Below are 19184 nucleotides of genomic sequence, written 5' to 3' on the forward strand. Positions count from 1 at the left end.
CAGGTGAGGAAACTGTAACATCTGTCTTCCACCAGCAGAGGGCATGCTTATGTCACAGTGTGTGTGTGTGTGTGTGTGACACGTCTGTTCTGAGCTTGCTCCATCTGCTGTGTGCAGGACTATAACAACAAACTCCTTTAAAAATGTATTTTACACCAACAGAGTTTCTCCTCCACGTGACGTGATGATGATTCTGTGCTGAGTCACCAGTGTGTGTGTGTGTGTGTGTGTGTGTGTGTGTGTGTGTGTGTGTGTGTGTGTGTGGTATGAATGAATCAGGGACACTCTCTGTTCCTACTCTTCTCTTCTTCCTCCTCTTCTGTCGTGACGTTCATTCAGGAGGAAACACCACAAAGAGTCCTGAGATATTCTGAGAGACTTTACTCACAGTTTGTGCGCGTGTGTGTGTGTGGGTGTGTGTGAGTGTGTGTGTGTGTGTGAATCACAGGGAATACCTCTGTGGATGGGGGAGGGATTAAACAGAGAGAGGTATAATTACAGTAACAGAGCAGAGGGAGAGTAGAGTGACCCTGCACACGGTGTTCATTCAGCTCGGACCACCAAACTATCAGGACCAGAACCATCAGGATACATCAGGACCAGGTCTGCAACACCTTAGAGATTGAAAGACCGGTCTGAGGACCAGAACGCTCTGCTGCTTTGTGAGGATTCTGAAGTTCAACGTGAGCTGCTGACTTCTTCTCCTCACTAAAGACCACCAAAGACTCTACTGCTGGACTCGACTTAGTCGCAGGTCTTGAACGAAACGATCTTGAACTGTTCACCAGCTGCTTCCTGTCTCTCTCTCAGATACTCTACACTACATGCTCTACAGCATCATGTCCTCTCAGTGTTCGCTGCTCTTCTTCATGGCCGTCGGTCTTCTCGTCGACGCCTTTCCGACCGTCTCTCCTGCTCTGGAGGTTGATGTAACATCTCGACTTCAGGAGGGGGCGCCGTCTTCAGACTGTCCGTCCTGCTCTCTGCTTCAGATGAGGACCAACTCATCTTCATCAGGAGGACAGAGCGACATGGTGGAAGCTGTGAAACTTCACATCCTCAACATGCTGCACCTGAGCACTCGGCCCAACGTGACGCAGCCAGTCCCTCGAGCGGCGCTGCTCAACGCCATCAAGAAGCTGCACGTCGGCCGCGTGGCTGAAGACGGCAGCGTGGAGATCCAGGAGGAGGGCCGGGGGCCCCGGGCCCCAACAGCACCTGAACCTCCATCTGAAATGATCACCTTTGCAGAGCCAGGTGAGTCTGACAGCCAATCAGAGATGAATCATGATGTCAGCTTTACTCTGAGTTTGAGGCTAGAGCGTTACAGAGTTACAGATACAATGTGAGAGAGTTACAGTTAAAAAGTTACAGAATTAAAGTTACACGGTTACACGGTTATGGTTTTACACAGTTACAGTTCAAAGGTCACAGAGTTGCAGACACTGAAGCCCTCAGCACTTCTCACCACTTCTCAGCAGCCCGCTGCTCCCAATGAGCTCGCGATGGGTTAATGCAGAAGTTACATTTCATATATATGTACCTCATGTATAATTACTATAATTATGGGTTTTTAAGTTTAAGAATAACAGAGTTACAGCTAACGCTGCTCACAGCTAACAGTGCTAACAGCTAACAGTGCTCACAGCTAACAGTGCTCACAGCTAACAGTGCTAACAGGGCTAACACTATACTACCATTTCATTTGCAAGTGCCTTCATGATTTTAAATGTTGATTGTAAAAATAAATGTTATTGATTTAATAGTGCTCGTAGTGTTTACCTGTGGGGAAATGTTAACAGCTGTGGCACAACCAGTGAGGCTCACATGCACTCACATGCACTCACATGCACTTGTATTACAACACACAGATGTATCTTTACATACACAATCATTAATGCTCTGAATCACTTATATTGCACCTTTAGAATGACTTGTTGTCAGCTTACCTCATGCCGTTACACAATTTGAATGTAAGTTTAGCAAATAATAAATCTTCCACGTCTTGATCAGGTGAACTAATCCAGTCGAGGAAAGAAGAACTTCAGCAGTTCATAGTAAAGTTAATGACTTTAACTTACTTTAAAAACGTACTCGATCTCAAAAACAAGTCCTCATTTAGAAAAGAAATCAACTTCTCATCATCAAAACAAACACGACATAAAGATATCAATATATGACGTTCTGAATCTATGTACGATTTCTATACAAGAGGTATTAATGAAGTATATTAGTTACTCAGAATACTAAAGACAGTTCTTCAATGTAATAATTCTATGCAATATAAAAGCACTATTATGAGAATATATTCATGGTAGAGAGCTGTAATAATCAACATTCTAGTCAGGCTCAGTTGTCTTAAGTTGATTACTTTGAATAGAAACAGATCATAAAGTCAACATCAGCCTCTTGATCCGGGTTAAGATCCCTAAATGCCAATTCATTATGACATCACTGTTTCATGTCTATGCTCCCAAATCCCACCAGAAAGCGATCTGATTGGTTGATGAGGAACACAACATTTTACCCCAAATCTGTAAAGACAAGAAACAAACTGATAATCTACATTCAGCCTGAATATGATGAAGTCAGACTCTACTGAGGTCTACTGGCCATCAGCTCCATTAGAGACGTGTGTGTGTGTGTGTGTGTGTGTGTGTGTGTGTGTGTGTTATCAGCTCATTCACAAAAATCACAAAAGTTCAAAGTTTGTTTACAGATTTCACAGACTGGTTCTATTGATTCTCAGTGTCTGAGTGAAGCTATCGTCCACATACTGACATGAAATAATGATCAAGTCGAGCTCCATTCATTCATTCATTCATTCTTTCATTCATTCATTCATTCATTCTTTCATTCATCTGTGAATTCATCCCTTCATGTGGTTTTCTGTAGCACGTCGGTGCAGCTGAGCGAGCGACTAGACGTTGGAGTTAAACGTTGTTGATCAGCTGAATAATCAGACGTGAACTCTAACTGAACGTCTCAGGAGTCTCAGCCTGTCACCGTTTTGAGGATTCACTCATTAATGTGGTGAAGTTTTGTGTTGATGAATGTGAACCAGCTCGTGACCGACTGCTTTGTCTGCTTGTTTGCTTACATAAATGTACAGAATGGCTTCGTGCTATAAATAGTCTCTTTGACGGGAATCTTTAATTAAAAATGTCCCTCAAAGGCCGCCCGAAATTAGAGGACAGTAACGAGGGGGGGGGGGCATACCAAGTGGTCTCAAGCCGTAAATAATCTCTTCATTCAGACAGATCTAGGCCTCAGTAATTATGTTGCAGCAGGAAACAAAGAGTGTGTGTGTGTGTGTGTGCGTTTGGCCTTTTCTTTTTTTAGTGTCTCTGCTCATAGAGTATATTTAGAGGTGGCTCCATTCATGCATTTACTGTCAATGACATTGTCTTTGTTCATTCATTGAAATGACAGGACGACAGGAACATGTGGGGGGGGCCGTTCAGACCGCTTCTTTATGGACTTCAGACAAAAACAGCTGCTTCAAAGAATGATTTTATTTCTGTCTGTTGAAACGGTGAGAAAGCTTCTCAGTGAAAGATCTTCATCATCTTTAGGTTCTGCTGATGTTCTCTAACAGCAGGACCATCAGACTGAGGTCAGAGGTCAGAGGTACAAAATGAAACTTTAATTAGAATTTACAATAATAAATGGTGATAGAATAGAAACCAGTAGAGACCTCCTGTTACACGCTAACATGCTAACATGCTAACATGTCTCTGCTGCAGGAGGCTCTCTGAACACGGTGACCTTTGACATTTCCACGGACGGCAGCGGCTCGTCGGTGGTGGAACAAGCGAACGTCTGGATCTTCCTGAAGACGTCCGCGGCGAACCGAGTGAAAGGCAAAGTGACGCTGCGGCTGCTGCAGCTTCATCATGAGGATGACGATGAGGAGGAAGAGTGTGTTTCAGAGAAGATGGTGGACACTCGTCGGAGCGGCTGGCACACCCTGGCCGTGTCCCGCAGTGTTCAGAACGTGCTGGACGGCAGCGGCGGCTCGCTCAGCCTGCGGGTTTCCTGCCCGCTGTGCGCTGAAGCCGGAGCGGCGCCCGTCCTGATGCCGGCCGGCGGCAGAGATCCGTCTCACCGCCCGTTCCTCATGGTGGCCTCGAGAGCCGGAGAAGAAGCGGCTCAGCGACGAGTCAAACGAGGCCTCGAGTGCGACGGGAAGATCCGCGTCTGCTGCAAACGGCAGTTTTACGTGAACTTTAAAGAAATCGGCTGGAACGACTGGATTATCGCTCCGTCTGGTTACCATGCCAACTACTGCGAGGGCGACTGTCCGAACCACATGGCGAGCTTCAGCGGCTCGTCCCTGTCCTTCCACTCCACCGTCATCAACCACTACCGCATGAGGGGCTACGGCCCGTTCCAGAACATCAAGTCGTGCTGCGTGCCCACCAGGCTGCGCGCCATGTCGATGCTGTACTACAACGAGGAGCAGAAGATCATCAAGAAGGACGTCCAGGACATGATCGTGGACGAGTGCGGCTGCTCGTAAACGTGACGTCAGAAACACTTCCTGCTTCCTGCAGCAACAATATCAGTCCAGGCACTTTGCCAGTAAAGATAAAGTATTTATGTTTAGTGACGAACCTTTGTGTTTGTTATTGGGAGAGACTCTGTTCCACATTGGAACGACCTGAGAACACCAGAACACTGTGTGTGTGTGTGTGTGTGTGTGTTGTTTTCTATTGTTAAGGTTCAGTCTGTGTAAAGATTTCTGATGCTGTTGAGATACTTGAAAGAAATGTGTTCAACCGGCTGCTGGAGCCAAACATTATGATTATCATTCTGAGATTATTGTTACATAAGTTGAATGTTGATAGTTCCAAACATTTAGACTCAGAAGGAAGCCAAAGACACGATGACGAAGGTCTGGTTCACTGAAGTATAAATGAGATGATGAGCTAGTTAACGAGCTGAGAGTAGATTAACTAAACCATGAGCTAGTTAACGAGCTAGTTAACGAGCTGACAGTAGATTAACTAAACCATGAGCTAGTTAACGAGCTAGTTAACGAGCTGAGAGTAGATTAACTAAACCATGAGCTAGTTAATGAGCTGAGAGTAGATTAACTAAACCATGAGCTAGTTAACGAGCTAGTTAACGAGCTGAGAGTAGATTAACTAAACCATGAGCTAGTTAATGAGCTGAGAGTAGATTAACTAAACCATGAGCTAGTTAACGAGCTAGTTAACGAGCTGAGAGTAGATTAACTAAACCATGAGCTAGTTAATGAGCTGAGAGTAGATTAACTAAACCATGAGTTAGTTAACGAGCTGAGAGTAGATTAACTAAACCATGAGCTAGTTAACGAGCTAGTTAACGAGCTGAGAGTAGATTAACTAAACCATGTGCTAGTTAACGAGCTAGTTAACAAGCTGAGAGTAGATTAACTAAACCATGTGCTAGTTAACGAGCTAGTTAACGAGCTGAGAGTAGATTAACTAAACCATGAGCTAGTTAACGAGCTGAGAGTAGATTAACTAAACCATGTGCTAGTTAACGAGCTAGTTAACGAGCTGAGAGTAGATTAACTAAACCATGTGCTAGTTAACGAGCTAGTTAACAAGCTGAGAGTAGATTAACTAAACCATGTGCTAGTTAACGAGCTAGTTAACGAGCTGAGAGTAGATTAACTAAACCATGAGCTAGTTAACGAGCTGAGAGTAGATTAACTAAACCATGTGCTAGTTAACGAGCTAGTTAACGAGCTGAGAGTAGATTAACTAAACCATGAGCTAGTTAACGAGCTGAGAGTAGATTAACTAAACCATGAGCTAGTTAACGAGCTAGTTAACGAGCTGAGAGTAGATTAACTAAACCATGAGCTAGTTAACGAGCTAGTTAACGAGCTGAGAGTAGATTAACTAAACCATGAGCTAGTTAACGAGCTAGTTAACGAGCTGAGAGTAGTATTAGTATAAATTATTTGGTGAACAGAAATCTTTGGCCGTTGCTTCATCATGAAGAAAAGTAATCCTGTTACAAACTTTATCTAATTTATTTGCATTTTGTGCCTTTTTTAGCCTCATCATTAAACAATGATGTCTATCAACATTCAATCCTCATCATTGTCTCTTTATTTTGTGAAAATCAGATTCCTTCAAACATCTAATGAGATGACTGAGCACATGAATGCTGCTCAGAGCATGAAGCCTTTGGATCAGAACATGGAGCTTCACATCCAGATGTATGAACTCTGCATGTAGGAGACGTTAAAGTGTGTATTAGTTAAATATGAACATTCTAATTCATGTGTGTTTTCATGTTAAAATGCTTTTCTATCCTTCTAAAAATGTTTTCCCACATGACCTGACATATTTCCTCATCCAGAGTCAGAGAGTTAGGAGTCAAAGCTCAGCAAAGTGCTGCTGTGGAACACAGAACACTAACTTCTCTCACATTACAGTCATGTAGCAGACGCTTTATCCACATTCTATCACACACAGCGTGGGCTCAGCTACGGGAGACATTTTGGGGTTTAGTGCCTTGCTCAAGGATACAACATTCGACTAGCGGAGCCGGGGATCGAACCGCCGATCCTCTGATTGAAGGACGGCCCTGCTCTCCACTTAGCCACGGTCGCCCACTTCTGCAATGTAAAATGACTATTTTTGTTAATGGACTCTGGCTTTAAAAACAGAGGGAAAAATGACTGAAAAGATTCTAACTGTAGAGGTCACGTGATGCTGAGAGACACATTAGAGGAGAACTGAAGCTGTCATCTGACCTCAGAGCATACATACATACAAGCCCACTTCAAATAATCCAAACTAACCATTTCATTGATTTTCAAACATTGACTCAGTGCTATCATTCACATGATCAATAACCATAATGAGATGCTTTGGTAACCTACGTCACTGCTTTTTGCTAACAGCTAAGTGGCCGTTTCCATTTGAAAAACCCTGAAAACAAGGCTGATGGAGTCTCAACAGGAGAGAACACCCGAAATCACATGAACGGGAACATTTCCAGCTTTCCAACCTCATCTCTGTGTATCTGTGATAACTGCCGGTAAAAACAAAGATGCTTGTATTCTTTCTCTCTCCCTCACGTTTTCTCTCCAGGTGCCAAAAAAATGATTGATTTCCGCTTGTGCAGGCCAGCCGCGCTGCTCTGTTTCCAGCCGCGCTGCTCTGTTTCCAGCCGCGCTGCTCTGTGGTTTCCAGCCGCGCTGCTCTGTTGTTTCCAGCCGCGCTGCTCTGTTTCCAGCCGCGCTGCTCTGTGGTTTCCGGCCGCGCTGCTCTGTTGTTTCCGGCCGCGCTCCTCTGTGGTTTCCAGCCGCGCTGCTCTGTGGTTTCCAGCCGCGCTGCTCTGTGGTTTCCAGCCGCGCTGCTCTGTTGTTTCCAGCCGCGCTGCTCTGTTTCCAGCCGCGCTGCTCTGTTGTTTCCGGCCGCGCTGCTCTGTTGTTTCCGGCCGCGCTGCTCTGTTGTTTCCAGCCGCGCTGCTCTGTTGTTTCCAGCCGCGCTGCTCTGTTTCCAGCCGCGCTGCTCTGTTGTTTCCGGCCGCGCTGCTCTGTTGTTTCCGGCCGCGCTGCTCTGTTGTTTCCGGCCGCGCTGCTCTGTGGTTTCCGGCCGCGCTGCTCTGTGGTTTCCGGCCGCGCTGCTCTGTTTTTTCCGGCCGCGCTGCTCTGTGGTTTCCAGCCGCGCTGCTCTGTGGTTTCCAGCCGCGCTGCTCTGTGGTTTCCAGCCGTGCTGCTCTGTTTCCAGCCGCGCTGCTCTGTTTCCAGCCGCGCTGCTCTGTGGTTTCCACGGACTTTTAGCTGGCCGGTCATCAGTGTTGGGTCCTAAATAAAAGGATCAGGTTCAGGCCTCTTTTTTGTTCTCTTCCTGTCTGAGCTGCTTCTGTTTTGAAAACATGTTGAGGTTTGTGGTCAGGACGTGAGGGTTAGGGTTAGTACTCATTCTACACATAAGTAGTTGAGTTTGGTCTGGAGACCTTTAGAAGCAGATGGCATTCATGTAAACAAGTTCATACTTTTTCTTTGTGTGTTTTCACACTTAGCCAGGTCTAGTATTGTTAAATTGAACACTTTGTCTTTTCTTCCCCACATTTTGATAACCTATGAATTAAAAATAATAAACGTCTTTCATTTTGACTTCTATTCTTTCGTTGTCGTGTTAATGTCTCTCTGCTCAGAGATACATATTTCCCCGTCTTGCTTGGTGAATTAATGTTTAGACCTAACCTGATTGTTGGAACAGCAGAAAGACTAATGAACATGCGGTGAGTTTGATTGTGTTTCTGTCCGCTGTGAATGAAGACAGTTACCAGCTAATTAAACATGTCTTAATTCAGTGTAAGAGAGAAACTGGAATTCAGAAGGTGTACAGTTGTATTTTTCTGTTTAGCGTAGAATATTTGTTTATTTTGTTTTTAAAAAGACTAGAAAAAATACGCGAGCTTGTGTAACAATCAAATTGCTGCTTGTGTGCAATGTGTACATGTAGACACTGCAGCAGGAGAAACACACACCGTCAGTAACTACAGCACACACTGGAGAACTATATATATAGTTATATATATATATATATAGTTATATATATATATATAGAACTCAGTGGACTACATAAACCATCAGCACCGAGCGGACATCCACATAAGATTTGGCAAATTTTCCATTTAAGTCTTCAGTCAATTTAGCAAATGTTTCAGAATCTGGAAGAAAATAAAAAGTTCTGATAAAAGCTGAAGGTCAGAGCAGAGCGTGTTTCCAGGTCAGGAGATGAACGTTATCTGTGAGTTCATGATCCTGAGTCGTGTGTCTGGAGCCAGGCGGCCTCTCTGCCTCCTGTTCAGGTGATTCTTCTTCTCAGAGATCAGGATCAGTCTGAGCTCTGCTTTCACACGTTCACAAAGCGATGCAGAAACCCGACACTTAGCTCTTTGTTTGCAGGTAAAAACTGGAGCGATGGCCGGCAGACAGAGAGGCCCCTCCACTTCCTCCTGGCTTCGCTCTGCCATCTGCACCGAGCGGCCGCTGATGTTAAGTTAAACCTTTGCAGGTTGAGGAGAAGCGGGACGACCAGAGCCAGTTGGCACGGCGACGCTCTGTTTGTTCGCTGACCTACAAACTCATCGCTGAGTTGACAAGTTGATTTAAGAAACACAAAGACGGCTGCTGAGGCAAACACAAAGCACTCTGGGTACTGGAGCACATCGCGTTAACAGAAACATTTCCTGAAAACAGCCCGAAATACAACGCAACATTAAAACAAACATCAAACCTGAGATCAGAGCTCTGAATAAAACACTTTGACTTCATTAAATGCTGAAATCTCAGACGGCAAAATGGTCTAAAGTCCACAAAGTGTGGTCACTCCTGCTTTCAAGAGACGGCTGTTTGTATGACGGATGAAATATTTGACGCTACATCCACAGCGTAGCAATGTGCTGACAATGGAGCATCGCAACACAATGTTATGAGTTTGAACTCAGTTTGTTTTCCTGTTTTTACATTTAAAAGGCTGAATAGTTCTTCTCCGTGACACGTTTACTCAATGCGCTCCACAGGCAAATATGAAGAAAGATATTAGATATAAAGAGTAGATATTCATGAGGAGCTCAGTATTAGCTGCTATCTTCAGTGTGTACACAGTAGCCCAAAGGAAGTGAAGGTACAAAGGATGTACTGGAGAAGAGAAACTACCAACTGATTGACATCTCAGTGTGTGGACGGTATGTTTATATTTGTATTATCTTTATAGCATTTTTCTGTACTCTTTATTGTCTTTTTTGTTTTGCTTGTGTTGTGGGGATAGACAGCTCTCACTTTGGTCATACGAGGACCAGATGGCTCACAGCAACGACCCAGATACCCCCACAGGACTGCCCTTAGTCCACAAAGCACATCCAGACTGGATGGGCAAACTCCAATGACCCCTCCAACAGACCTGCAAAGTAAAGTGCTGTTCCACGGCCTGGATGGAATCCACATTGCTGCTCCTGGATCTGAGGCTCCTTTCCAGCACCTTAGAATAAACGTTCCTCGGGAGGCTGGGCATTGTGATAATTGGATTACACTTGCTGGTCTCCATTTTTTAAGATGGGAACCACCACCCCAGTCTGCCACTCCACAGGCACTGTCCTCGACCTCCATGCAAGAGGTCATGAACCATGAAAAGGCGCGTCAGCGAAGACAGCCCAGCTATGTCCAGAGCCTTCAGCATCGGTCTGCGGTTTCCTGAGACCCTGTTTCCCATGGTTCCCGCCTCAACGTGCATAGATGATCTTTCCGACCACAACTCCTTGCAGCGACTTCCACAATGGAGGCTTTGAACATGACCCACTCAGATTCCATGTCTCCACAGTGCATAAGCAAAAGCAACAGTAGAGAACTCTCAGCCACGTGCAGCTGCATAGAAAGGACCACTTTGCCTCTGGAGATCCAACCGGGAGCCATCACCCCACAGCTCCCAGGGTCACTAAGGTACACAAAGCCCTCCACCATGTAAGTGAGTATCTAATATGAATGGGATGGTTTGCGATCAGAGCGCTGACAATTGAATGTGTCACGATCTTGGTTTTGTTTTAGTAAGTTCCCTGCTTCTTGTGTCCTCCTGTATCTAACCACCCACATCACCCCAGTGTATTTAAACCCCGTGTCTGCTATGCTTCATGCTTTGTTCCCTGCTATGCTCCCTGGTGTGTTGCTGCTAATATCCCTTGTACAATTGTCTGATTTAGCAGTTCCTGTCTCATGTCGTTTGGCCTCTTGGATTTTTAGTTACCCATTGTTGGACTCCCCTGCTCTGTAGATTGTTTGTTTTGAATTAAAATCCCCATAAATCATCCCTCTGTTCCCTCGTGGCTGTCTGCATTTGGGTCCATCCCCTGTTGTATTTTTGCCCCATTGTGACAGAATGTTTATAGAAACATGAATGAAGTCTTCAGCTCAGATATGAGATGTGGATGGTGACTTAAATCTGTTTCCAACAGGAACACCAGAGAATCCACAGGTCAAACTGCTAGAACATCTAAACTGGACTGGTGAACTGTGTGGGAGCACCACCACTGACTAAAGCTGTTATTAATCACCTTATAGCTTTAACACATTTCCATAGTATTATATTATTAGTTTATCGATTATTGATAAATTGGCAACTCAAACGTGTTTGTTGTCCTAACTGTATTTAATATAATATTAACAATAGGGAGCGCCTCATTAAATATGCATCATCCTTATCACCTCCAACATTTAAATCAATAAACTGTGTCTGTGAACGGAGGTGAACCTGACCACAGATCAGGTCCATAGAGTTCAGTACAGGTCTGAGTTTAACCTAGTTCAGTGTGTTCAGAGAGGACAGAGAGCGCGAGTGGAGAAAAAACGTGAACAAACAGCCAGAGTTCATTACAGCTCAGTTATAACCAGTTCATTCACCTGATGGCAGCCGGAAACATTCCAAGACTGACAAACACTGAAGCAATGTTTGGACAACACATCAGAGTGGATCACTACACTGGTTTAACTGGAGGAGAGTGGATCACTACACTGGTTTAACTGGAGGAGAGTGGATCACTACACTGGTTTAACTGGAGGAGAGTGGATCACTTCACTGATGGATTGTTAGTTGTGCACCTCTACGTACACGTCTATCACAAGTTGTGCACCTCTACGTACACGTCTATCACAAGTTGTGCACCTCTACATATACGTCCATCACAAGTTGTGCACCTCTACGTATACGTCCATCACAAGTTGTGCACCTCTACGTACACGTCCATCACAAGTTGTGCACCTCTATGTACACGTCCATCACAAGTTGTGCACCTCTATGTACACGTCCATCACAAGTTGTGCACCTCTATGTACACGTCCATCACAAGTTGTGCACCTCTATGTACACGTCCATCACAAGTTGTGCACCTCTATGTACACGTCCATCACAAGTTGTGCACCTCTACGTATATGTCCATCACAAGTTGTGCACCTCTACGTATATGTCCATCACAAGTTGTGCACCTCTACGTACACTTCCATCACAAGTTGTGCACCTCTACGTACACGTCCATCACAAGTTGTGCACCTCTATGTACACGTCCATCACAAGTTGTGCACCTCTATGTACACGTCCATCACAAGTTGTGCACCTCTATGTACACTTCCATCACAAGTTGTGCACATCTACGTATATGTCCATCACAAGTTGTGCACCTCTACGTATATGTCCATCACAAGTTGTGCACCTCTACGTATATGTCCATCACAAGTTGTGCACCTCTATGTACACGTCCATCACAAGTTGTGCACCTCTATGTACACGTCCATCACAAGTTGTGCACCTCTACGTACACGTCCATCATAAGTTGTGCACCTCTACGTATATGTCCATCACAAGTTGTGCACCTCTACGTACACGTCCATCACAAGTTGTGCACCTCTACGTACACGTCCATCACAAGTTGTGCACCTCTACGTATATGTCCATCACAAGTTGTGCACCTCTACGTATATGTCCATCACAAGTTGTGCACCTCTACGTATATGTCCATCACAAGTTGTGCACCTCTACGTATATGTCCATCACAAGTTGTGCACCTCTACGTATATGTCCATCACAAGTTGTGCACCTCTACGTACACGTCCATCACAAGTTGTGCACCTCTACGTACACGTCCATCACAAGTTGTGCACCTCTACGTATATGTCCATCACAAGTTGTGCACCTCTACGTACACGTCCATCACAAGTTGTGCACCTCTACGTACACGTCCATCACAAGTTGTGCACCTCTACGTATATGTCCATCACAAGTTGTGCACCTCTACGTATATGTCCATCACAAGTTGTGCACCTCTACGTATATGTCCATCACAAGTTGTGCACCTCTACGTATATGTCCATCACAAGTTGTGCACCTCTACGTACACGTCTATCACAAGTTGTGCACCTCTACGTACACGTCCATCACAAGTTGTGCACTACTTCGTTTACCCATTTGCCATTTAAATAATCTCAACCTGTGCACATAAATACTAGGTGCATGCAAGTGATACAAGCATAGGAAAGACATTCCTATGAGCCAGATTGACTGTGCCTCTGTACATTTAGTTACATTTGGTCTACTCTTTTATGAATTGTTGTTTGACATTATGTTTTACAGAATAACATATTTTTTTAAATCTCCTGTGAATCCGCCACAGACTTAGTAAATCTGTCATTTGTGGTGTCTCATACAAAGAGCCAATCACAGGCCTTACGTCTCCTGTGAACACTGTGAAGAACAGTTCGTAACGATCAGGTTTATTTTTACAGGTGAGCTGTTTTTCTGTGTGAAGATGAAACATTCAAAGCTGTCTGACGGAAGCAGTAATGGTGTGAACATGCAGAAGGACTGCGAGGAGGGAAGACGTCCAGAGAAACGTGATGAGAGGTGGAGGATCGTCATGTGAGTCAAACTGAAGGATCTATTTTTTGTGTGGGCATGCTGCGGGATACGTCAGTGCTGTTAGCTGGGGGAAGGCCTGATAACCTCAACACCACCTCCACTACAAACTGCTACTCCATCACTGAGCACACTAAGCTGCTATTCAAAGACATTCACACCCACAGCTTTACTCACACTCTGCTGCTGCTGAATTAGACCAGAGTTCAGTCGTCAGGACACCAGTCGGCTCATCTGTGTCTCTAGTAACTCATGAGACGATATTAAAACAGGAACACTGAAGTACATCTTAATGACTCTTTTTTCTTTCACTCAAAATCATTTTACTCAGAGGAGAAATTCTGTCACCAGTTTAAATCAGAATCAGATTTATTGGCCATGTACGCATACGCACACATACAAGGAATCTGACTCCGGTTTTCCGTTGCTCTCCTCGTACAAACACAGAATTTACAAATAAACAGGAAAACATAAAAAATATATAAAAAATAAAAAACAAGGGCAACAAAAAAATAAAAAAGTAGAACAGATGTAAGAATAAACATTTAATGACTATGCACAATATAAATAAATATCTAAAAAGGTTTATGTTCATATATATGTATATATCTATGAACATAAACCTATGAACAACAGTGGCAATGGAATGAAGGTGATAGTGCAGAATGGAGGTAGTAGTGCAGTTTGTCTGATTCATTGTTCATGAGAGTGACGGCAGAGAGAAGCTGGTCCTGGTCTGGTGGTTTTGGTGTACAGAGCTCTGTAGCATCTACCAGAGGGGAGGAGCTAGAACAGCTGGTGTCCAGGGTGTGAAGGTCTGCAGTGATCTATCAGCCCGTTTCCTGACTCTGGAGGTGAACAAGTCCAGGATGGGGGGCAGGCTGGAACCAATGATCCTCTCTGCAGACCTGAGAGTCCGTTGAAGTCCGTTTGGTGGCCGATCCAAACCACACAGTGATCGAGGAGAGAACGGACTGACTTGACCACTTGATTCAAGAGGTTTCAAATAAACAATAAAATTACAAGACATGAAAGACAATGACACATAATTCTAACATAAATTAGTTTTTTTGGTTGTCAAAACACTACACGCGGATTCACACACAAGTAGCAGAAGACCTCAGATCTTTTGAAGTAGTTTATAAAAACCTAACCTTGTTGCTGTTGGGCACACGGTTCATACGATCTTAAAAATGAATATATTGACCAAAAACACACACAAAACCCGGACTGCACACTGATGGAAATATTGATTTATCTTCACATTGTAAAACCAATCAGTATTAAAGCGTTTCCAACGGTTGCATTTTGCACTGAAAATCAGAACCAAACATATTCTAAATAGAATGTAGTGCAAAAAAACAGCAAACATTTGTGGAAACGAAAAAGAAAGCGGAAACTACGGTGTTTTCCTGTTGCCTATCAAGGTTTTTAAAACAGGCCTCTTGCTGTTGTTGTTGGCTTCCATTGTTGTTTTAAACAGGACCTCACCTTTTCATAGAGGTCTGGGGACTAGATGTTGATTTAAATGGTAAATGGACTTTAACACTACATGTCATCATTCATCCATTCACACACATTCATACACTGATGGCAGGAGCTACCATGCAAGATGCCCCCTGCCCATCAGAACGATGTCATCACACACACACACACACACACACACACACACACACACACACACACACACACACACACACACACACACACACACACACACACACACACACACACACACACACACACACACACACACACACACACACACACACACACACACGTGAGTGAGTCTTACAGGAGATCTGCACTGACAGCAGGTACTCTTCTTACAGCTGGGACAGTCCATCCTTAACCTGTCAGCTTCATGAAGCATGCCGAACGAACACTGAAACACACACATACAAGTGTAAGAACCCATTCACATGTGCTATTTATCTGGGTGTTCATTAGACCACCTCCAGATGTGGAGATCTAGTGTCACCAGGACCTGATCTAGTAACAACAGGACCTGATCTAGTAACAACAGGACCTGATCTAGTAACAACAGGACTGTCTTTCTTACATGAGAGCACCAGCGAAAGGTTGGCATGTCCTGCAGAGCTCGATCTCTGAGTTTCCTCTGAAAGAGTTCGTGGACCCAAGAGGACCCAAGAGGTCTGGGGACTAGTTATAGATTTACAGGGACTAGTTATAGATGTACAGGGACTAGTTATAGATTTACAGGGACTAGTTATAGATGTACAGGGACTAGTTGCACATATGAAGGGACTAGTTGCAGATATGAAGGGACTAGTTGCAGATATGAAGGGACTAGTTGCAGATATACAGGGACTAGTTGCAGATATGAAGGGACTAGTTGCAGATATACAGGGACTAGTTGCAGATATGAAGGGACTAGTTGCAGATATGAAGGGACTAGTTGCAGATATACAGGGACTAGTTGCAGATATACAGGGACTAGTTGCAGATATACAGGGACTAGTTGCAGATATACAGGGACTAGTTGCAGATATACAGGGACTAGTTGCAGATATGAAGGGACTAGTTGCAGATATACAGGGACTAGTTGCAGATATGAAGGGACTAGTTGCAGATATGAAGGGACTAGTTGCAGATATGAAGGGACTAGTTGCAGATATACAGGGACTAGTTGCAGATATGAAGGGACTAGTTGCAGATATGAAGGGACTAGTTGCAGATATACAGGGACTAGTTGCAGATATACAGGGACTAGTTGCAGATATGAAGGGACTAGTTGCAGATATACAGGGACTAGTTGCAGATATACAGGGACTAGTTGCAGATATACAGGGACTAGTTGCAGATATGAAGGGACTAGTTGCAGATATACAGGGACTAGTTGCAGATATGAAGGGACTAGTTGCAGATGTACAGGGACTAGTTGCAGATATGAAGGGACTAGTTGCAGATATACAGGGACTAGTTGCAGATATGAAGGGACTAGTTGCAGATATGAAGGGACTAGTTGCAGATATGAAGGGACTAGTTGCAGATATACAGGGACTAGTTGCAGATATGAAGGGACTAGTTGCAGATATGAAGGGACTAGTTGCAGATATACAGGGACTAGTTGCAGATATACAGGGACTAGTTGCAGATATACAGGGACTAGTTGCAGATATACAGGGACTAGTTGCAGATATACAGGGACTAGTTGCAGATATGAAGGGACTAGTTGCAGATATGAAGGGACTAGTTGCAGATATGAAGGGACTAGTTGCAGATATACAGGGACTAGTTGCAGATATGAAGGGACTAGTTGCAGATATGAAGGGACTAGTTGCAGATATACAGGGACTAGTTGCAGATATACAGGGACTAGTTGCAGATATACAGGGACTAGTTGCAGATATACAGGGACTAGTTGCAGATATACAGGGACTAGTTGCAGATATACAGGGACTAGTTGCAGATATGAAGGGACTAGTTGCAGATATGAAGGGACTAGTTGCAGATATGAAGGGACTAGTTGCAGATATACAGGGACTAGTTGCAGATATACAGGGACTAGTTGCAGATATACAGGGACTAGTTGCAGATATACAGGGACTAGTTGCAGATATACAGGGACTAGTTGCAGATATACAGGGACTAGTTGCAGATATGAAGGGACTAGTTGCAGATATACAGGGACTAGTTGCAGATATGAAGGGACTAGTTGCAGAGGTACCTCCTCTCCTTCATTCATTGACTCTCTGCTGTTTTCATTCAGATGGTCAGTATCTTTTGTCACACTTCCTTTTGGCTTCACCAAAGAGTCAGTTTGTCCAAACACCCACAGAGCAGAGCGACAGATGACTCATCTTCATCAGAGGAGCAGCCTGATTTAAACAGTACAGAGTAAACAGTAAATGTTTTTAATTTCATTCAAATGTTCCTACTGGCACATACAGGTAGGCTACTTCCTTGGAGAATAGAACACAGAAAATCGCCGGGTAGATCGCATGCCATTGAAATAAAATGAGATGTTAGGCTATTGTGACCGAGCGTCCTGGGTTTGTGTATGATGGGCACTTATAAGAGGGTAATAAGTGGAGTTTATTTTTGTTCCCCCCCTTCGACCAGAGGCGGGAGTTGCTTTTCCTCTACGGCAACCCTGAAGGGACATATCTCCAATACAAAACGATAAACATGAGACAGTCTGATACACCATCATCATCCATCCTCCCTATGGCATTTGCCACTTGATTGACGTACAGGGCAGCCAGTCTGAGATCACGTCTTTTCTAACCGCACAAGCTACTGCAAAACTCCTGCGAGCTAATTAGTTAGCCTTCCAATTTATTTCTACTGAAGAAAGGGTATAAAAACGTGGGGTAGCTGGACCAAGTAAGAAACCCAAAGCGTACCACTTCCATGCGGAATGGGAGGAGGACGTTTTTTCACTATATTGTCTGATCTGCCAACCTACCATCGCTATTCCGAAGAAGGGAAATGTGGAGCTGCATAAAAACTACGACACTGACTTCCCGCCGAAAAGCGAGCTGAGAAAGAAAAAGGTGAAGGAACTAAAATCACAGTTGTCATTTTTCTCACAGCTGACTTCAAAATCGAAGGCTGCCACCGAAGCATCGTTCCGGGTGAGTCACTCCATCATTAACACAAGAAGTCCTTCCAAGATGGAGAGATGATAAAAGAGGCATTCGTTGAAGCAGCTGACTCATTGTTTCGGGACTTTAAAAACAAACCGGAAATATTATCGTCAATCAAAGCTCTCCAGCTATCCAGAAGTAGTTACAAAGTCATGGCCGAGGATTTGACACAGCAGCTTTGGAAGGACATCGCGGACTGCGAGTGTTTCTCATTGCAATTGGACGAGTCTACGGACGTAAGTGATGCAGCCCAGTTGTGCATTTTTATTCGGATGGTGTTTACAGATATGACTGCAAAAGAAGAGCTGTTAACAATACGGCCCATGAAAGAACACACTCGGGGAGAGGACATTTTTAAACCCAGCTCCCAGTGTGCAGATTGATGTCAATCACCACGGACGGTGCGCCCGCAATGGTTGGCCGCTCGAATGCCAAGTGCAGGGAGGACGATGCTTTCCCCGACTTCCTTCCTTACCACTGCATAATACACCAACAAGCATTATGCGCTAAAATGCTAATGGATGTGGCAACGAAGATCGCCTGTTCTATTGGAGCGAGAGCTCTTCAAAGACGGCTGTTCCGTGCACATCTGGAGAAGGCTGACTGCGACCACTCGGAGTTCTTGCTACATACTGATGTGAGATGCTTAGTAGGGGGAAATTCCTGCAGAGATTTCGAGAGCTCTGTCCGGAGATAAAGGAGTTTCTGTTGTTAAACATGCAGAATACAACCAACTCAATGATGATCAGTGGCTGCTAGACTTGGCATTTTGAACCGATCTGACCAACATGTTGAATGAGCTAAATTTAGAGCTGCAAGGAAAAGACAAAACCGTGGTCAATATGATCAGCTCAGTTAATGCTTTCAAACCAAAAATGCAACATCAGTCCTCAAAGCTGCAGCGCCATGATTTGAGGAACTTCCAAAACATGGCGTCAGAGCTGGAGACGCAACGGAAGGCGTGTGCGCAACTTGACAGAGCAGATTGACAAGTGTCAGTCAGAGTTTACAAACGCTTTCAAGACTTTGCTTTCCTCGAGCCAGTCGCTACATTTATGTGCTGCACATTTCAGGAAGATATTGAGGTCGATTCACTCGCATCAACCATCATCGCTGTTTTTCATTCTGACACTACAGGCTGACATTCAGCAGA

At 44.4% G+C, this 19184-nt stretch overlaps 1 protein-coding gene across 1 annotated transcript; it reads left to right on the plus strand.

Annotated features, from left to right (window-relative positions):
• Positions 1-839: 839 nt before the first annotated feature.
• inhbab (inhibin subunit beta Ab) lies at positions 840-4522 on the plus strand (the record flags this gene model as incomplete). Its single annotated transcript, XM_079173361.1, has 2 exons — positions 840-1257; positions 3747-4522. 2 exons carry the CDS (start codon positions 840-842, stop codon positions 4520-4522), a joined length of 1194 nt encoding a protein of 397 aa, XP_079029487.1.
• Between the last annotated feature and the right edge of the window lie 14662 nt (positions 4523-19184).

The sequence above is a fragment of the Pholis gunnellus genome, assembly GCF_910591455.1.
Source record: "Pholis gunnellus genome assembly, chromosome: 14".
In the NCBI taxonomy this organism is placed as follows: Eukaryota; Metazoa; Chordata; class Actinopteri; order Perciformes; family Pholidae; genus Pholis; species Pholis gunnellus.